This window comes from Notothenia rossii (genome assembly GCF_949606895.1).
Source record: "Notothenia rossii genome assembly, chromosome: 4".
In the NCBI taxonomy this organism is placed as follows: domain Eukaryota; kingdom Metazoa; phylum Chordata; class Actinopteri; order Perciformes; family Nototheniidae; genus Notothenia; species Notothenia rossii.
Genome location: NC_136902.1, coordinates 61261465 through 61283367, shown reverse-complemented (window position 1 = coordinate 61283367; position 21903 = coordinate 61261465). Strand labels below are relative to the sequence as shown.

The following is a 21903-nucleotide window of genomic DNA, read 5'->3' as shown; positions in this document are numbered from 1 at the left end:
ACAAGATTTGATAAACGTGTCGTTGAATCTACTCTAAAAGAAGGTGACAGAGTCTTGGTCAGAAACATTCGCCGTAGGGGTAAGCATAAGCTAGCGGACAAATGGGAGACAGACGTTTTCATCATCCTAAGACAATCTGGAGACATTCCAGTATATATTGTGAGGCCTGAAAACGGAAAAGGTCCACAAAGAATCCTTCACCGTGACCTTTTGCTGCCATGTGGTTTCCTTCCATTAACCCCAGTGGAAGATGGAACTAAAGGCCCTGACACACCAGGTCGAAATTGGCCGTTTTCGTTAGTTGGACGACGAAGCGTGCCCTGTCGCCCAAACTCAATTTGGTGTGTCCCGCACCGTCGGCCGTGACACGCCTTATTTGGCCTTTCATGGCCGACGCATGGCCGATTCAACATGTTGAATCGGCCATGCGTCGGCCACAGGCAGTCGGACAAAGAAATTACTCTGATTGGCTGTTCAGCTAGTGAATCAGTCCATGAGAAGCGAAACGGAAGTGAGGGACGTAAACAAACTATTTAAGAAGGCACACACACAGACGGCTATTCATTTTCATCTCATCGGTTTATTTGTCATCATGGTGATCTGGAATGAAGGAAACGAAGACCTGCTCATCACCTTGATCCAGGAGAGGCCAGCTCTGTATGACATTACAGAGAAAAAGTACTCGAACCGAGTAGTGAAAACCGGACTCTGGTGAGAGATTGAAACTAAACTTGGTTTCTCAGGTAAGATTCTCTTTTTTCATCAATTGAGCTCTTTAGCAGAAACTGTTGGTTTTTTATTATTTGCCAGCTTACATGAAATGTAATTCGTTATTTCAACCTTGTGTTTTGTTGTTATCTTGATGCTAGCTGTTGCTACTTGTTTGGCACTGCATATAGATATGAATTGGACATTCTAACTAGCCACAATGCTTAAATCATTTATTTGCGTGCTTCAGAGAAAGAGCTGAGGAAGAAGTGGGATTATCTGCGAACCCAGTACACCCGGTACAGGAATCTTGCCCCTTCGGGTAGTTGTGGAGCACAAACATACTTGTCAACCCTCCGGATTTTCGCGGGAGACTCCCGATTTCATTGCCCTCTCCCGGTTTCCTCCCGGGGTCATACTTCTCCCGCATTTCTCCCGATTTCTGACAAAATCAGATTTACTCAGGACTGTTTCCACTCTGACCTTAATACAGCTTCACCATTGTTTGGTTTCCATGGTAACACGTCTCTTTAGTAGCGCGCGCAACTGAAAGTCTGAGAGGGTGAGGCAGATAGTCACAGAAAACAGAATCGACAACTACTCTACTCTCTGCTCACTCCTGCTCCTTTCCAGCCCACACATATGCTCCATCAAGGATGATGCTACAGGCCGCAAGGCAGTGCACTTACAACTACAATAAGCATGTTAATGTTAATCTAACAGCTCCGGCGATCCACTAGCACCCCCCCCCCTATTTTGCATTTTGAAATGCTCCCGATTTCTGAGGTCTCAAGGTTGGCAAGTATGAGCACAAAGGACTGGCAGAGAGCAGTGGATCCTGACCAGGCTGCAGTTTTTAGAGCCCTACACAAAAAGGAAGGAGAGCACTTCGAACCTCACCATCACGGTAGCTATTTTATTTGTTGAGTACAAATAAGTGTTTCTTGCTTCTTTCATTTACAAAAACATTATTTTCATTCATTTGGTGGTTACAGTGGTAAATATAACAATAACAGAATACTATATGTATTATTGTATTATAATTATGGATGTGCTCATCACCTTAATGTTGCAGCTGGTAAAGGAGGAGCTAATTTAAATTACATTATATACTTCTGGGTAGCTTATGAAATTCACCATGGGATCAATAACGCTTTTAATAATAATGGGTTTCATTTATAAAGCACTTCATATTTGACTTCAATCCCGAAGTGCTACAGGCAGTGAGCATGAACAGTATAAAAACATTACACAACATGGTAGAATTAATAAAAAGCAATAAAAAAACAAACAATAAAAATAGAATGAAATAAAAGGGTGGTAATAAATAAAAGGTCTAGGGAAAGGCTCTATTGAAAAGATGGGTTTTGAGGCCTTTTTTAAAAGCCTCCACGGTCTGTGGTGCTCTCATGTGGTCAGGGAGAGCGTTCCACAGACTGGGGGCAGCCGAGCAGAAGGCCCGGTCTCCCATAGTACGGAGCTTAGTCCTGGGGGGTTTGAGGAAGTTGGAGTTGCTGGAGTGGGTGGTCCGCAAGGAGGTATGGGGGGTGAGGAGTTCCTTGAGGTAGGGAGGGGCAGTTCCATGGATACACTGGTGGGTGAGGACGGAGACCTTGAATTCGATCCTCAGTTCCAAGGGGAGCCAGTGTAGTGATTTAAGGATGGGGGTGATGTGATTGTATTTGAGCATCAGGATCATAGCAGCGCTGTTCTGAATGTATTGGAGCTTCTGGATGCTTTTGTTAGGGATCCCGATGAGGAGTGCATTGCAGTAGTCCAGCCTGGAGGAGACAAAGGCGTGGACTAGCTTTTCGGTGTCAGACAGAGTGAGTGTGGGGCGGAGTTTGGCGATGTTCCTGAGGTGATAAAAGGAGTTCTTGCACAGCTGTTTAATGTGAGCCACAAAGGTCAGATGGGCGTCCATTTTCACACCCGGGTTGGTGACTATTGAGGGGAGGGTAATGTCCTGGCCGGAGAAGGTGATGGTGGTGTTGGTGGAGGACAGAACCTGGTGCGGGGTGCCAACTATGATGGCTTCGGTCTTGGAGCTGTTGACTTTCAGGAAGTTTTGCTTCATCCACGCCTGTATCTCCTCCAGGCAGGCAGTGAGTGTGGGTGAAGGCAGGGCTGCAGAGGAGGTGGGGTTGATCCTGAGGTACAGTTGGGTGTCATCAGCGTAACATCTTAACCTATAATAATACATGATAAAATATGTCTTGATTATATTTTGTAGTGTCCTGAATCTTCTAGAAGTACGTTTTAGCATCTGAATAGAGCCATCACAATGTGTCTACAATGTCTTCCAAAGTGTTTTAGCACAGACTGCGGCTGTTGCAGAAGGTATTTTCCACCTGATTCAGGAAGCGTCGCATCTGATGAGGTGGAAAATACCTTCTTCGAGTACTTAGAGGAAAATGAAACCTCTAATCATTTCACTTGTCTCTAGACATTTCACTTGTCTTGTCTGTTTTTTTGTACATAAAGTTCACTCATTTTTAAAGATGTGGCTAATTCTTTTTACAGACAGTTGTGTCAATAAAAATGTTTTTTTGTATTGCATAGTATTTTTATTCTATTATATTTTTGTTGATTGTTTTCTTTTTGTATTATTATTGTTTATTTTGATCATAAACCATTTTTTACCGATACTGAAAAATGCAAAACTTGATTTCTTACCTTCATACCTCCATACATTCAATTTAGCAAAAAGTGGCCATTATTCAGATGGGTGTTTCTGCAGGATAGGCAATGCAAAACTTTATTTCGTACCTTCATACTACAGCCATTAGATAACACAACATAGAGCTGAAGTGGAGGAGCTGATTTAAATTACATTATATACTGCTGGGTAGCTTATGAAATTCACCATGGGATCAATAACATTTTATCTTAACCTATAATTATACATGATAAAATATGTCTTGATTATATTTTGTAGTGTTCTGAATCTTCAAAGTTAACTGAAGTTATCAAATAAATGTAGCGCAGTATAAAGTACATTGAAAGGGAGTGGAGCAGTAATATAAAATTGCAGGATTTATCTCAAGTACCTCAACATTGTCCTTAAGTACAGTGCCTAAATAAATGAGATACTGTCTACCGCTGTTCATTGTTCAAGATTGAAATTTAAATGTGCAAGACGGTTTTCTGCCCCTCTATTCACATGTAACCTTTCATACGTGATGGTTTCTTCATTCTCGAACTGTTGTGGAGCAGAAGTATAAAGTTGCAAGATTGTCCTTAAGTACAGTGTCTAAGTAAATGAGATACTGTCTACCGCTGTTCATTCTCCCATTATCCTCCTAAATCTGCCTAGAATAATTTTGATGTTGTAGCTGTTACTATAACCAATACTAATGCTAGGGCTGCAACTGACAGTTATGTAGGCACATTATTGTTGTTTCTTATCGCTGTGTGATTAAAAGAATAAACACAAATAGCAGGATAGGCAATGTAAAACTTTATTTTGTACCTTCATAAATACATAACACAACATTAGAATGAGCTTTTATCAACGCCTACATGATGATAACCTGTCAACATGACAGGAAAATCCGCATGATATTAATACAGAGCGGGCAGAACCCAAATCTGCATTCAAAGAATAGACTTTACCAAAGCTTGAGGAAAATATCACAACACAACCCCTTTATAAGCCAAACAACCATGAGAGAAAAAGATGGTGCTATATCTTATCCCACTGAAAAGGCACTGCACCAATACCGTTAAAATATTGGCATAGTTCATCCCTGTGATGCTTGGCTCGAGCTGGATTATTGGTGGTGTGTGGCAGGGTGGCTTGCCGTAGGCCAGTGTCTTGTCTCCAGCTTCCTGGGACAGTGCCATGATCGGGTCCTTCCTGGTCAAAAACTTCAGCCATGTATGCGCGACAGTTCTCTGTGCGCAGGAAGTCGTGCAGAGCGCAGCAAGCCAAAACAATGGCCTCCACTTTGGCAGTGCCTTGAATGTTTATGGTGGTTAGGAACAGAGATGGGGTCATTACAAAAAAAATGTAATATATTACATATTACATATTACTTTAAAAAAAGTAATATATTACACTACTTCGTTACTCTCTACATAAAGATGCACCTTGTTGAATGCAGATGTTGAATGTCCTACTCTCCAAGGCATCCTGCAGTGAGCATCCACCAAACACACCACCATCTGAAATCCTCCCATTACAACCTACATCTACATACAATAACTTGTAGTTGCTGTCGACCAGTGACAATAGCACTATGGAAAATGTATGTTTGTAGTTGAAGTAGGTTCATCCAGTTCCTGGAGGGGGGCGGATGTTGATGTGTTTCCCATCCAGGGCACCTATAGGCAGTTTGGGAAGTCCCACTGAGCCTGGAGTCCATCAGCTACTTGCTGCCACTTTTCGACTGTGTCTGGGAACTGAAAAACAAAAGTCCCATGTTTCATATGGCAAACCAAACATTTGCTTTTCAAATGCCTACAGACCTCACTGTATTACATACAGTTTGCACAGTAAAACCAGTAAGTATCCACACATACCTTCAGGTATTTCTCTTTCAAAACCTCGTAAATGGCTGGACAGGTTGCAGGAACGAATTGCCAGATGGTTGATACTCCCACTCGGAACTGGTAGGAAAGGCTCCTGAAGCTTTCCCCTGCAAATATTAACAAACACATAACTGAGTTATCTACACAAGCAGCGGAACAAAGCACTCATTAGCTACAAAACTACAGGTTATAGTTTACAAGATAGTTGATTACTTTAGCTACTATGAAGATTCAGACAAATGATACAAAATATAATAATGAAATATTTTAACATGCATTATTATAGGAAGTAGATAACGCTTTATATATCCCTTGGTAAATTCTCAAGCAACCAAGCAGTACTTTGATACTTTGGTTTTGTACTTACACTAGTACATCTACGTTACACGGCGGTATTACTACTTACTAAAGCACAATATACAATAATATACAAAGTGCTGCAATTTTAAATATAGCAACATCTTTAGCTTGCATATCTGTTGCCAAAAATCACAGCTTAACCATCAGATGTGTCCCCATGGAGATACAATCCTGGTAGTTGGTGTTTTCCCTCTGGATGATTGGAGTGATGAGTTCCTCCAACATGTGGAACTGAACAGGAAAAAGCCGAGCAAAATATCTGAAATCTGGCAACTCATTTAACTCCAGCTCTCGACACAGGTTCGGGAAAGCCCCATGAGCTTCTCGCTGTAGTATCCATGATTTCACCCATTTAGTGCGGTTTCTCCTAATTCTTCGCTTCCGCCTCTTGAGAGACTGTTGCTTTAGAATGTCTTCCACAAGCAACACTCCAATGGCTGATAGCTCCAGTACCGCACAAAACATGTTTTCAATGGACGAGAGTGAAAATGGAACGCACACGCTATTTGTTGTTTGTTTATATCATGCAGTCTGTTCTTCTTCTCTGTCTTCCGGTTATTGCCTATTTTGAATGACGAATACACACTACCGCCGCCTGCTGGTAAGGAGAGTTATTGCCACTCATGTATGCGCAGTTCGTACGTGCTCGGCTGAAGTCTTTGCGGTGTGTTCCAGTGCGACACATGGCCAAGACGCAGGAGAACACGGCGACGCAACAGTCGGCGTCGGTGAGTTCTCTGGTGACTGCCTGGTGTGTCAGGGCCTTTACACACAAGGGCCCCCAAGACGGCCAAGAACTCGACAGCAACCAAGACAAGAAAGCTCTGATGGAGCTGATGAGAACGAATCCCAATCTGACCCAGATGAATATTTTCACGATGGTCACAGATACCTAAGTGTGGAGTCTGTAGATTTCAATAATATCTCAGAAACTACAGAACAGCCCCTTAATGACATTGAACAAGAGCCTCTTGAAATGGTATCTACTGTTGAGCAAACATCTTCAGATGTAGCCGAAGCTTTCCCTGAAGACGGGCCTGTGGGAACCTCTGATTGTGACTTATCTGCTAGAAACCCTGCAGAAAGCAACCTACCTGATCCCCGTGGAAACAGTCCACCTGCTGGACAGAAACCAGCATACCTACCTGAACAGGTCCTGAGTGTCCATTTGCCAACTCAAGCAACTCCGGAGGAGAATGCAAATGGAAGCAATATCAATCACTCTGAAATGGAAATGGAGAGAGAAACCCTCAGACGATCCATCAGAGACAGAAAGACCCCTAAAAGACTGCGCGGGTGAGAGTGATAAACCGGGTGAGAGTGATAAACCGCGCTATGCTAGGGGTTTCACCAACTAATCGACTAGTCGACTAGTCGACTACCTCTACCACTAGTCGGCGCTGTAGGCCCAAGTCATCTAATCGTGAACAAAATCGAGGCAAACGTGGGAGATGAGGATGCCGACATTGGCGCTGAGGTGCTGCAAAATGCTCCAGCAAAACACGTCCGACATTCAGGGGTCCTCATCTTATGCGCAAGTGCGCCGCACCTATGCAATCTACAGTTTCAGTTTAGCTCCGGTGCTAAAAGTTCACGAGCCTGCTCCACTTGCACCCCCTCTTTGAACAGCTGTTAGGACCTCATTTCGAGAGCAACAAGTAAACACGGGTCAACAGTGGCGCGGATGACCTACGGGATTACTGCCAGCAGACACCCCATATCCCCACAATGGATAACTCTCTGAAGTGGTGGGCACCAAATGTGAACCGCTTCCCCCGTTTAGCCAAGCTTTCCAGGAGCTACCTGGCTACACCAGCACCCCAAGTGAACGGAGTGAACCCTCTTTGAACAGCTGTTAGGACCTCATTTCGAGAGCAACAAGTAAACAAGGGTCAACAGTGGCGCGGATGACCTACGGGATTACTGCCAGCAGACACCCCATATCCCCACAATGGATAACCCTCTGAAGTGGTGGGCACAAAATGTGAACCGCTTCCCCCGTTTAGCCAAGCTTTCCAGGAGCTACCTGGCTACACCAGCACCCCAAGTGAACGGATGTTTTCCCTGGCAGGCACCACTGTCACCCGACAGCGGTCAAGCCTCCTTCCCTCACATGTTGATGCTTTGGTCTTCGCAAACCAAAAAACCTGGAAGGGTGGACATCGTTATCGAGGAGGACAGTGACAGCGAGTAAAGTGTTGTGCAATGCGCACTGGATTTACGTTGCATTTATGTTCTTAACAGAGTTTTTGCAGTAGATTTGGTGAGTCCAGTTACTGTTTTTTATTTAATCAGCCATGTAACCCATGTAACCCAAATTAAAATGCTGCTTTGTGACAGTGTTTATCGTAACAGTATGCATTGCAATACAAAATACAGTTTTACACCTCTCTTTATGTGACTTTATTATGACGTAACAACTAGTCGACAAGGTTTCCTCTCGGCAGAGGTTCAGGCCCTGTTACAAAAACAGGCAGTGTCTGCTGTGCGCACTCAAGACAGAGAGGAGGGGCACTATTCCCTGTACTTCCCGGTTCCCAAGAAGACAGGCAAATTCAGGCCCATTCTGGATCTTCGCAGCCTGAATCTCCACATTGCATGCAGAAAATTCCAGATGTTAACTATAAAACTGTTACTGGGAATGGTGCAGCCAGGCGATTGGTTCACAACCATCGACCTGAAGGACGCTTACTTTCATGTCGAGATTGCTCGGAAACACAGAAAGTATTTGCGTTTTGCCTTCCAGGCCTACGAATACAACAGACTACTGTTCGGCTACTCCCTGTCCCCACGCACGTTCAGCAAATGTGTGGCCACAGCGCTCCAGCCGCTGCGCGCCCGTGGCATGAGTTTTCTTTTATCTGGACGACCTCATAGTCATGGCCAGGTCCAGGGAACGGGCAATGTTTTACACAGCCCAATTGATCCTACACCTAACCAAGTTGGGCTTTGCGATCAATTGGAAGAAGAGCACCCCCATACCTCACCAACAGGCGTTGGGAGTGGTGCTCAATGCAGGCAGGCTACGCGCCACCCTTCCAGAAAGCAGACAGGCGTCCTTGCTTCGGGCAGTTTGTAGACTGCGACAGGGGGCAACAGTGACAGCTTTGACTATCATGCAGACTCTGGGTCTCATGGCGGCTGCTCACGTTGTGATCCCGCTCTTACTGCATATGCGCCGCCTGCAGAGGTGGTTCTCTCAAGCCTGCGTTTATATCCCAAGAGGCACAAACAGCGTCTGGTGACAATCCCCCCCTCAGCGGAGTGAAACCTCCGGTTCTGGGGGTCCCCGGATTACCTCCATAAGGGTTCTCCACTGGGACAGGTGACCTCCTACATCACAGTGTTCACGGACAAATCCGGAGCAGGATGGGGAGGGACCTGCCTGGGGAGAGCTATAGGTGGGCGCTGGTCCCTAAGAGAAACACGGCACAGCAAGCTCCTAGAGCTACGGGCAGTAGTGTTGGTCCTCCAGCATTTCAAACCCTTAATTCGGGGAGGACATGTAATGGTCAGGAGCGACAACAGCAACACAGTGGCATATATCAACAGGCAGGTCGAAGTCCGCTCCACCGCTTTGTTGACCACAGCGGAGAAACTGTGGTTATTGGCTTCAGAGGTGGTTTTATCTCTAAGAGCCCTCCACATTCCGGGTCTGGAGAACAGGGGGGCCGACCTCATGTCGAGGATCTGGGCCCAGTTCGGGACAGCAGAGGTGGATCTGTTCAACTGCCAGCGCAACAGCCACTGTGCCCTGTGGTGCTCCATGGCTCTGAGTGACGACCCGCCCTTGGGGGTGGACGTGTTTGCACATGAGCCATGGCCAAGAATGCTGCTCCACGCCTTTCCACCGCTGCATCTCATTCTCCCTCTCCTGGGGAGAGTGAGGCGGGAACGTCTGTCAATCATCCTAGTAGCGCCGGATTGCGTCGGGGCTCCGAGGAACTCAGAGATGACACAAATGAAGGTCGGCCAGCCCTGGGCGCTTCCCCAGTTCTGGGGGGCGATGTCTCAAGAGGCAGGTGCAATCGGGGTGTTACCCACTCTGGGGCCAACCTCTCCAGGCTTGGCTCCTGAGAGGGACAGGCTAAAACAGGGTGGATTGTCTGATCAGCCTTTAGTCAGCCACTAATGTTGCGGTTTTTACGGGGGGTCAGGAGGCTGCGCCCAGTAGTGCAGGCCTCTGCCCCCGCAGTGGGACCTGCCGCTGGTGCAGAACCATTTGAGCTTCTGGTGCTCTCCTCCCTGAAAGCAATGTCGTGGAAGACAGCATTGCTACTTGCCTTAACTTCAGCCAAGAGAGTGTCCGAGTTAACCGCTCTATCGATGCACCCGAGTTGCTTGTTGATCCGGGGTGACCGGAGCGGGGCGACACTCAGACCAAACCCCTCCTTTGTGCCCAAGAGCATAAGGAGTGTGTTCAGGTCGAGGGCTATTCAGTTGGGGGGCTTTAATCTTCCACTCCATAGTGAGGCAAGGAAGGCTAAAATGCACCTCCTCTGCCCAGTGCGTGCGCTATCATGTTATGTGGAGCGCACGGCTGCCCTTAAGGCCCTGACACACCAGGCCGAAATCGGCCGTTTTTGTTAGTCGGACGGCGAAGCGTGCCCTATCACCCAAACTCAATTTGGTGTGTCCCGCACCGTCGGCCGTGACACGCCTTATTTGGCCTTTCATGGCCGTGCGTCGGCCACAAGCAGTAGGACAAAGAAATCACTCTGATTGGCTGTTCAGCTAGCGAATCAGCGCATGGGAAGCGAAACGGTTGCTTGAGAATGTCTTCCTCAAGCAACACTCCAATGGCTGATAGCTCCAGTACCGCACGAAACATGTTTTCGATGGACGAGGGTGAAAATGGAATACACACGCTATTTGTTGTTTGTTTAGATCACGCAGTCTGTTCTTCTTCTCTGTCTTCCGGTTGTTGTCTCTTTTGAATGAGGAATACACACTACCGCCGCCTGCTGGTAAGGAGAGTTATTGCCACTCAAGCATGCGCAGTTCCTACGTGCTCGGCTGAAGTCTTTGCGGTGTGTTCCAGTGCGACACATGTCCAAGACGCAAGATAACACGGCGACGCAACAGTCAGCGTCGGCGAGTTATCCGGTGACTGCTTGGTGTGTCAGGGCCTTTAGACGCACTGAACAGCTGTTTGTGTGCTTCGGGGGCGGGGTGACCGGGAAAGCCCTGTCCAATAAACGCCTGGCAGGCTGGCTCTGCGAGTGCATTGCACATGTCTACAGACAGGCGGGGAGCAGGGGCGGACTGGCCATCTGTAGAATCTGGAGAACCACAGAACGGCCGGTCGTCAAGGGCCGTTGAAGGCCGGCCGGCCCTTTAAACATTTTTTGTTTAACGTCATAATTTAAGTTGCGCTGATGGCCGACAGAGGGCGGCCGCTAATGCAGTTGTGTGGTTCTTATCTGTCAAATAATCACACACGAAGAAGAAAAAAGACCGGCCACACGAAGAGAAGGGATTAGATGCCGCAGCAGACAGGGAGAATGAAAAAACATGGATAAAAATAAAAGAAAACGAAAAGAAAAAGGTGGGGCCGAGAAGGCAAGAGAAAAAAAGGTGAAGTCGCTCGCAGGTGAAGCATATAAATGTTGCAAATTGACAGACCTTTTTGGCAGCAGCGCTGCTACAAGCACTATCAGCAGCAGCTTAGAACAAGTGCAAGATGATCAAGAGAATGATGAAGGTGCCTCCTGCGTTCATGATGAGGGATAGAGTTGAGCTGGTGGAAGAACCAGCTCAACAGGCACATACAAGTGCAGGCAAGAGCAAGAGGTGGGTGAGAATTATCCCTTGAACTCAGTGGCGTTTTCTCCTGGAGGCCAAGGGAAGCTAGGCTTCCCCTGTTTTTTTGGATTGTAGTTATAATTTTAATAAATAAATAAAAACACCTTGTTTAGTTTTGGTAATTATTCTACCGGCCCATCTCTCCCCCATTCTTATTGAGTATTTTACAAAGAGTGAAACAGCGCCCCTCTAGATGTTATGATAAAACAGTAGATTGCACTCTCTGTTGCGAGAGGAGGCTAGCCGAAATTGGCTTCCCTTGGTGAAAGAAATCGAGGGATTGACCAATCAGATGAGGCTAACGTCATGCCTCACAATCCAATCAAATCGCATCAACTTCAGTTCGTACTGTAACTGTCATCACCGCCCTTAAAAAATAGCAAGCAACTGAAGCAAGTGCAATTATGGAGGGTGGAGATTTGGAGTTCATCAAAAATAATTTTACAAAACTTCCGCTACAGCAGCAACTAAAAATGAAATCTGATGACAGGCCAATGCCCAAACTGGAGCTGTGTACAGAGAGGAAAAAAGGAGCAAGTCGGACATAAAACTTTAAATAATAAACAGCGGATTTCTAACATTTGACATTTCATGTGGCCGGACTGGGTCAGTTTCCAGGGCTGAATTTTAGTCCCAGTCCGCCCCTGGCGGGGAGAGCCTTCCCACGGGGGTCCGTACACACTCTACACGAGCTGTGGCTGTGTCAACAGTCTTATTTAACGGCGTGAGTGTGGAGGACATATGCACGGCGGCTTCTTGGTCAACGCCAGGCCCCTTCATAAATATGGGGGCTGGAGGACTCTTTTCCCCTGCTTTAGGGCAGGAGGGGGGAGCCCTCCACGTCATAGTCAACACAGTCTCACTCCCTGATAGTCCAATAGCGACGCTTGGTCAGGAAGTAAGTATTCTTCTTACTGTCGATTGATTTTACAGTGATATCTGCACTACTCATCAACTCAAAAACACCAGATTATCCTTGTTAATTACACAACATTGATTGGTTTAAATTGTGTACAATGCTTTTGTATTTTCCCCCTTGGATTCGGAGAAACAAATATTTTTTCGGCGTTCAGGATTGCCAAAGACACTAAACTACCCAGAATCCTCAGCTATCATTCCGCTTTGCTCGACAAACCCCGTGATTAGTCCTCAAGCTCTGTGATTGGTTGACCTCCAACTTCATTCCATATGAAAAAAAACGTTTCATAAAAGATAAAATCATACTTTATTCAGCAGTGCTTGCTTTACTCTTTAAAAGTCATCAGTAAAATTACAAGACAGGCACATTTCTGATTAATGCTTTTTTATGAACAATAATTGATATCTTACAAAATGAAATAACAATTATTTAGTTATCATACGCTTGAACATCAAATGTTTGCTTTACTGTACACATGCCATATTTAAAGACACAGGGCTTTACAATCATGCTGATCCATAGTTGTTTATAGGGTTGATATATTCTGTACAGTTATGACATATTGCAGTTTTTTGGCATTACATTGATATTACAGGATTTAACCCTTGCACATGTATGTGCTCCTGTTGTGTTGGCAATTTCCAATTGATATTCCACACAAAATTATTTTTTTGAATATAAAACACTGAAATCAAATTATCTTTAGTTTGCAGTTTCTTCTATGACAGAAGCCTATTGTGGGTTTATGCCAGTTAGAAGATTACAAGGGCTGTGTGCTATCTTATCTTATAACAAGTAGGGGTCCATGTGCAATGTATAATAGCAGCTCTTCTCTTCTTCACTTCTCTTTCTGGATCATACTTGGTGGTTACTAGGAAATACTGTTTTCCATTGTCTTTTGTCTATTTGATGATTTGAAGTGCTTCAGGCAGCAGAATGCTGGAAAAACCTTTTATACTAAACTAAGCCAAAATGTAAGGGCTTCCGTAAAGTCTCCCACAAATGAAGAATATGCCCACTGTGGACAAAGCTTTTTAAAGTTTAGACAAATTATGAACCGTGACACTGAGAACACCTGATTTACGACCGTCATTAAGGATTCTGCAAAGCCCAAGGTTTGTTCAGAGGCCTTTTGGTGAGTGGATTATGCTAGGAGTCTGTTTTGTGAGGGGTATGTGTTCTGACAATAGGACATGCTGACCTGATACAGTTATATACACGTTATTGTCTGATAGTATTTTAAATATCAAATGCACTTTTTTTTAACCTAATGGTAACTAATAAAATACATTTCTTGCAGTGGTGTTTGTATTAGCAATCTATTTGGCATGTGTTTTTGTTCGCATGATTGTGTTCTCATCTCGAGGTCCTTTCGTTACCAGTTGAAATCACAGATTCCTATAATTGTCTGAACTACAGCTGTCTTAACAGTTTTGAATCAATATGCTATTGTTTATCTGTTTCCTATTTTATTTTGAAATATGTTTTCTCGTCCGCCATATTAGCTCTATCTGTTCACCATTAGCCCTGCAATCATGTGACCTTTGATAAACCGGCAATGTTTCCCCTGATTAGTTGTCTTGACCAAACCTTGTATCCGTTCTAAGTTTCCTATGAGTTTGGATCCATCCTGCTCCACAGCTGAAAAATTCAAAGCCAGATTCATGTCTGGCTGTAGCCAGTGTTTCGTATTCATAAAGGGTTTTGGCTGGAGTATCACTTCAGCTGTCTCTTTTTAATATCCATACAATGCTTTTTTATTTGAAACTTTTACGGTGGCCCTGAAAACTGAAAATGTAACTTAACACATACAGCCTTCGGTTAGTGCCACAGTAAGATGAGGTTGTTTGGGATATTGTCTAATCGACATGTTCGGGACACTGCCTGACCGACTGATTGTTAGAAAGTCAGGCTTTACACAGCTTTAAATATATCAACACTAGAAGACAGATTCAGGATTGAATAAAATACATGATAAGGAATAAATTAGACATCTCCTAAATGCAAAAACACCAGACAAAATCCAAAGTGTATATATCGGCCACAGATGTGAAAAAAGAAAAATGTATGGGACTTTTTAAAATCTGAATCTATGATGTCAATCATTACATTCTGAATCTATGAATTCAATCAATACTTAAGGATTTTTTTTGGATCTGCAAACATTTATTTTTCACAACTTGTTATAATTCTATTTTATTCATTTATTTATTAATCGAAGCTGTGTGCACTACTTGCTGGTCGAAACTGTCATTCCTTTTAATCTGTGTTTTAATATATCTGTTTAAAAAGCACTCGCTGGAGCAGTGACTATAAATCTTGTTGTATTCTGTACAATGACAATAAAAGCTTTTTGAATTCTTTGAATCTTTCATCTAGCTTTTGTTTTATCTGTAACAAATGCATTTAAAACTGCTCTTAATGCAATCATTTCCATAAAAATACTCACCACTACTTTCATAAATGTGTAAGCACATTTATGGTTGAAGAATGGGGGTTAAGTATTTTCAGATTGACAATAAGATAAAAGCACTTCTTAAACCAAGGATAAAAGAAGGCATAAATTATTGGATTTAAGGTTGAGTTGAAGTAACCCAACCAAACATAAGCCTCGAAGAGAGCAGCAGGTGTGTTAAAGCCAGTAAAAGCATCGATTATTGTGTTGGTAAAAAACGGCATCCAACAAAAGATAAAGGCTCCAAGCACAATACCCAGAGTCTTTGCAGCCTTATGCTCAGACTGTTTAACCAACCCTCTATCGTTTGAACAATTGCCCATATCTCCAATCTTTCTGACATGCTCTTTTGCCACAATAAATATTTTAGTGTACAGACAAACCATAACAGTGCAGGGAAAGAAAAATGTAGTTACACAGTCCAGGATTCCCCAAAGGGGGTTGAAGAGAAGGTTACAACTGCCGAGGCACTTTATCGATTCCATATACTCCTCTAACCCTACTACGTTAGCTTTTGAGTAAATTTGTCCATAACAGTAGAGGGCAGCCAACGCCCAGCTTGCACATACCATAATCCACGCCACTGACATGGTGATATTCCTAGAGTAATGCAGAGGATTACATATTGCTTGTTGCCTATCCACCGCAATACAAACGAGGTGGAATATAGAGACAGATACAAGAAACATATCAGAACTTGAGTGAAGCATACAGAAATCATCCCCGTAAAACCAGCAGCCATGAATGGTCCGAATGGTGCTGAAGGGCATCACAGCGACACCCACAAGAAGGTCCGAAAGAGCAAGAGATAAAACAAGCACATTGCTGGGATTATGCAACTGCTTGAAATGAGCTATTGATACCATGACAATAAAATTGCCTAAAATGGTAACCAGCATACATGAAACAAACAACAAGTAAAGGGCGACTTTTGTCCCCGTATTGAACTGATCCGTAACACACGAGGCATTAGAGCCCGGAAAACAGAACTGCTCCTGAGAAAGGCTAAACGTCATGATGGAACCAAAGATGTGATGCAGAGCCTCAACAGAGACACACAGATCTGTGTTAGGGTTGATGGTTGTCTTAGCCACACAAAAAAACATCTGCATCGACAACGCCTTCCAGTATGTCGTCCTGGGCCATCCAATCAGAGAGGGTTTCATCAATTTATCACAAACAGCCTATCACACAATATTTTGTGTTTTAGAAAGACTGACAAACAAACAGTTATGTCATTTTTAAACTGAGTAAAGAACATTTTGTAAAGACTGTATGTTAAATGGATATATCCGCCTTCTTTCATTTATCTTTCCATTCCCACAAAAATATACATAAAGAAATGGCATATTTTGGACATAGTTCGAATGGTGATTAATCATGATTAATTAATTTTGAAGCTGTGATTAATCTGATTAAAAATGTTAATCGTTTGACAGCCCTAATATATATATATATATATATATATATATATATATACAGTTGGAAGAAAAAGTATGTGAACCCTTTGGAACTACCTGGATTTCTGCATAAATTGGTCATAAAATGTGTTCTGATCTTCATCTAAGTCACAACAATAGACAAACACAGTCACACCGTATATATATATATATATACGGTGTGTTTGGAGATTATTCATTACACTATTAAACATTATTATTATATTCTATTTAGCCCAACAATATAGTGAATTTCAATCAATAGCTTGGGTCAAATAAACAACCCATCACATGGGTTACAATTATCCAGCCCAGCACATGGGTTAAGACAGTGGTTCTCAAACTTTTTCTGTCACGCCCCCCCTTTGGAGAAAAAAAAAAGTCGGGCCCCCCCAACACAAATAGTCAGGCTCAGTGGCGGCGCCAGAGATTTATTTTGGGGTGGTGTGGGGTAGCTTGACGCAACAATCCCCACGCATATACACAGTGTGACAATTACAATGAAGGGTCGATAATCAGCTCACGGCATATAGGTGAATGCAGGGGTAAAGTGCTATTTTTTATAGGTGGCCTTACATAGGGGGGTCCGGGGGCAAGCTCCCCCGGGAAGATTTTTAAATATTGAGGTTAAAAGCATCAATCTGGTGCACTTTGAGAGCAAAATGAAGAGATCTATGGATACATCTCTCAACACCAGTGGTGGGCCGTCAGGGCCAGCAAGGCCTTCTCTGCTGGCCTAAACATCATCAGAATATAAATTAAATTTTGATATATTTTTTCCACAAATATGTATTAAATTATTCCCTGTAGTCTATTCTCTTCATTTCATAGCTTTCCTCTTGGTTGCGCTGCTTCCAGCCTCAGAACGAGATTTGGAGGGTTGGCCTTTATGTTAGAGCTTTTATCCAATCATATTTAAGCCATAATGTGTTGCCAGGGTCCAAGAAATCTGCCCTTAGGCCTTCAGAATCAACAGTGCGGGCGCCTGTAGATTAAAGTGAACGGAAACAAAACTGTGGCGTTAACCAATCAGATTTTGAGTTGGCGACAACGGGCCAGCTAGCAGGCGTACGATGACGTTAGCACGTGCACGTCTTTTGATTGGATACGCACTATTGAGAGGCAGAGCTATGTAGAGCTAGCAAACTGAACTTGAATTTGAACGAGCTAATTTGTGTAGATTTCTACAAGCTGTTTTTTTTCAACCCACAATGGCTGAAGGAGGAGAAGAGATCGATTTGGTCGCAGATATAATTACAACGCCATTTTCAAGACGAACTTTTCAAGAAAAGCTAGACATCGTGAGAAGAGAACGGCCAACCCCGACGCTAGCGAGCCTATCACAGCGGGGGAAAGGGTTTGTCCGCCACTTTCAAATCACTAACTACGAGCGGTACCCCTGGCTCACAGCCTCCGAGAGGCACTGCAAATTGTACTGCTGGGAATGCCTGCTATTTGCAACTGATCGATTTGGTGTTTGGAGCCACACTGGATTTGCAAACTTGAGTTGTCTAACCAAGGCAGCAACGAGACACCAAAGCACGGCTGGGCACTTACAAGCAATGGTGCTTTTGAAAACCTTTGGGGACACCCGAGTGGATCTACAGCTCAACGAACAAGTGCGCCGGGAAACGGAGCTCCACAACGAAAGGGTGAACAAAAATAGGGAAATATTGAAAAGACTGATTGATTGTGTCCTGTTTTTGGGTAAACAGGAACTTTCATTTAGGGGACACGATGAAAGCGCCGAGTCCAGAAACAGAGGAAACTACGTGGAGCTTCTTTCTTTGCTTGCTGAGAACAACACAGACTTGCATTACCACCTGTCCACAAACAAAGTGTTTACTGGGACGTCAGGCAAAATACAAAACGACCTGATTTATGCTATTGCTGAAGTGATGGGAGAAGAGATCAAAATGGAGATTAAAAAAGCACCCTTTGTCGCTGTTATGGTGGACGAAACGACAGACGTGGGTAATGTAGCACAACTGGCACTTGTCCTGCGTTATGTGACGGACACAGGTGTCAAGGAGCGGTTTGTCAGATTTGAAGATGTTACAAGCGGCAAGCGAGCTGATGACATTGCCGCTCTTATTTCCCGTTTCATGGAGGAATATGAATGTAGTCTGGATAAAGTTGTGGCACAGTGTTATGATGGCGCAGCGGTCATGGCATCTGGACTAAACGGGGTGCAGGCTAAAGTTAAGGAGAGGGCACCTATGGCCTTATTCATTCACTGCTATGCACATCGACTAAATTTAGTACTGACTCAAGGGGCCTCAAAGCTTAAAGAATGCAAGGTCTTTTTTGCCAGCCTCAATGGCCTTGCAGCATTTTTCTCCAGATCCCCTAAGCGCACGCAACTGCTGGATGACATTTGCAAGCGTCGTCTTCCTAATGTTGCACCAACGCGGTGGCAATATACATCGAGATTGGTCAATGCAGTCTTTGAGAAGAGAGTTTCCCTAAAGGAGGTGTTTGACCACATACTGGAACATCATGAGGAGTATGATGGGGATACTATGCTTAGCGCTGATGGATTTAATGCACGTCTGGATGATTTTGAGTTTTGTTTTTTGCTTGAAACATTCAATGGGATTTTTAAGCATTCAGATGTGCTCTTTGGAATACTACAGAAACAAACATTGGATGTACAATTCTGTCTGACAAGGGTGAACGAGTTTTGTGACACAATTGAGCGAGAGAGGTGCCAGTTTCGTCAGATCTACGAGGACACAGCGCGCATCTCAAGTGGTCCGAGCGCACGCAGAGGCCCACGTACAGCACAAGGAGACCTTCGCGCATACTACCAACAACTCCACAGCAATATTCTGGACAACATTCTTTGCCAGATACGGAGTAGGTTTCAAGACCACGAAAAATTAATGTTTCTCTCCCTCCTGGACCCCCAGCACTTTCAGACCTACCGGAAAAAATTCCCGCATACAGCCTTAGCCAAATTAACACAGAGTCACGGAACACTGTTCGATCTGTCCCGGCTAAAAACAGAACTGACTGTAATGTATGCCATGACTGATTTTGAAAGGAAAAGTCCCATTGATCTCCTTGATTTCCTTAAGCAGAAAAATCTGAGTGAGAGCATATGGCAGCTTTACACATTGGCATGTGTGGCAGTGACTATCCCTGTGTCCACTGCTTCTGTCGAGCGGTCATTCTCGGCCTTAAAGCGAATTAAAACTTATGCCAGAAATTCTACTGGACAGACTAGGCTTTCATCATTAGCCTTCATGTCTATAGAAAATGACTTATTGGTGGAACTGAAACGCACAGATAAACTGTACAACAGAGTCATTGAAGTCTTCTTGAGGAAAGAAAGGAGGATGGATTTTGTATTCAAATAATCAGTTGTTTTGGTGAGTACAAAGCATTTTATTTTTTATTTTATTTTAATATATTTTTGTCATTCTATGTCGTTAATATTAAATCAATATTAACGAATTAATATATATGTAATTAAAATGACAAATATATAAAAAATAAATGTTTGATGCTTCTGCAAGAGATATAGAGATGTGTGTGGCGCACTGGCTCAGCTGTGCAGTAAAAGTACTCAAGGAGACTTGTTGAATTGTTTTGGTTTAACCTTTATCAAAGTGGACATTCAGTGCTAGGAATACACTTTCACCACTGTCGCAAATATATCCTCATGAACAAATGCAAATTATTTGTTTGTTTTCTTTTATTTTCAGTGAATAGTTTGTGTCTTTATCGTCACGTTTCTTAAATGAAACTGCTTTGGGTGCGACAATGCGCTGTTTAGTGAACAAACTTGGTTTGGTGGACTTAATAAAACTTTGTAGACTAATGCCTTAAAAGCCCCTTTTATTTTTAAGTTTTGACCGTATCCAAGCGATCTTAAAGCTGGTAGTTTAACACTCTTAATTGTAAATGCGGATATATTGATTATAAATGCTTCGGAAATATTAATATAACTCTGTTGTACTTGACTATGTTAAGGTGATGCAACGCCCGGTTATACTGCGTTTCTGTCTAAATGTATAGTTTCTAGAGCCATGGCGTCATAATGATGGTATTAAGAGGTGGAATAATTCAGGTAGGACTGTGTAGGACATCACTGAAGGCCTAGGTGTGAAATGCACGGCCCGCCACTGCTCAACACCCATATGAAACAGAACTGTAAACAGATTTACTTTTTCTTTATGGATATTTTACAAATCACTCCCTTTTAAACTTTATTCTTTTTTTAATGTCATATAGTATTTCATACATGTTCATAATTTATTCTCTTATTTTTTTATAACTATAATGATCATATTCGTGTGCCTCGGAAATATTTGTTTACATTAATGGAGACCAAAACGTTTGAGACCCACTGAGATAACACTGAGAGAGTCCTTTAGCTCACTGAGGCTCTCAGTCTGACAGGAGAGGACTCTCCTCCACTTTGTTGTTGAAAAAACTCCTTATATCCGATAGCGTAGCTCGCTAGCACCAGAAGCTAACAACAACAATCTCCGGTACCGGTGCGCTCTCTCTCTCTCTCGCTCGTGCACGCATACAAAATGGCTCGTTCCACACACACACACAGAGCCGAGCTTTAATGAAACACAGAGACCCATACGTAATAGTACTGTATGATACTGTTTTCGAATCAATAATTTTTCAAAATATGATTTTTTTTGTTTTTTGTTTTTTAATAACCATTTTTCCTCCTGGTCTCTCGCGCCCCTCCTGTCATGCCTCTGCGCACCCCACTTTGAGAACCACTGGGTTAAGACAACCCAGCCTGTGTTCTGTCCTATAGTGACTCAGCAACTGGGTTGTGATTGGGTTATTTTTTAACCCAGTAGTTTTAAGAGTGTACATATTGCTCTCTGATAGCATTTTAAATATCAAATGCACTTTTTTTTTAATTAATGGTAACTAATAAAATAAATGTCTTGCAGTGGCGTTTGTATTAGCAATCTATTTGGCATGTGTTTTTGTTCGCACGATTGTGTTCTCATCTTGAGGTCCTTCCGTTACCAGTTGAAATCACAGATTCCTATAATTGTCTGAACTCTAGTAACGGCTGTCTTAACAGCTTTGAATCAATATGCTATTGTTTATCTGTTTCCTATTGTAAATTACCTTTAATATGTTTAACCTTTTGTAGAGGTGGTTATATTTGTGTGCCGATGTTTTCCTGTGGTAAAGTTTTAGTTTTGTACTTTTATTTTGATAGTTATAAGATCTGGACTTTTATTTTGAAGGGACTTTTGCCGGAAGTGAATAGAGAACGAAGGATTGTAAACACGTGTAATGACGGATGAATGACGGAGAAATTAACTTCAGATAATTAGTTACGTTTATGATAGGGGCACAAGGTTTGTTATTACTTTAATTAACATGTTTATTGATATTATGTGGTGTTATTTCGTAGTTTTGCAGAGTTTGAGTTCACGCTTTTGTATTAGCAAAACTGCTATATAAGGAATGGAGATGTTTTATCTGTGAGATGGTGGCTAATTATTGTGTTTTTTTTCTTTTCTTAGCTCTTACGTTGGTACTTGACAATTAATGTATACATGCAAGTGTGTACAATAAAAGGATACCATCAGTTTGAGAGTTAGACCATTATTCAGCTGGGGACGCTACAGTAAGAGCTTCACCTCATCATTCCCACCACGCTCATGACCAAGGATGACTGCGGAGGGACTTGA

At 43.1% G+C, this 21903-nt stretch overlaps 2 protein-coding genes across 3 annotated transcripts in view; both read right to left on the bottom strand.

Moving 5' to 3' along the window:
- Positions 1-4161: 4161 nt before the first annotated feature.
- LOC307036104 (uncharacterized protein) overlaps positions 4162-21903 on the bottom strand; it is a 73163-nt gene continuing 55421 nt past the window's right edge. For both annotated transcript variants that reach the window (XM_079676114.1, XM_079676117.1), the window contains exons 4-5: positions 5233-5348; positions 4162-5112 (exon numbers count right to left, since the gene is read on the bottom strand). In XM_079676114.1, the coding sequence (XP_079532240.1) occupies positions 5035-5112; positions 5233-5348 (194 nt within the window). In that variant the 3' untranslated portion in view covers positions 4162-5034. The remainder of the gene's footprint in view (positions 5113-5232; positions 5349-21903) is intronic.
- On the bottom strand, positions 14777-15778 carry LOC307037714 (trace amine-associated receptor 13c-like). The gene has a single exon (XM_079678774.1). The coding sequence runs from the start codon at positions 15677-15679 to the stop codon at positions 14783-14785; it is 897 nt and encodes a 298-aa protein (XP_079534900.1). The 5' UTR covers positions 15680-15778; the 3' UTR covers positions 14777-14782.

What these genes read in the sequence shown, in the direction of transcription:
- LOC307037714 (XM_079678774.1), bottom strand. Translation starts at nt 15,679, where the DNA reads ATGCTGGTTACCATTTTAGGCAATTTTATTGTCATGGTATCAATAGCT.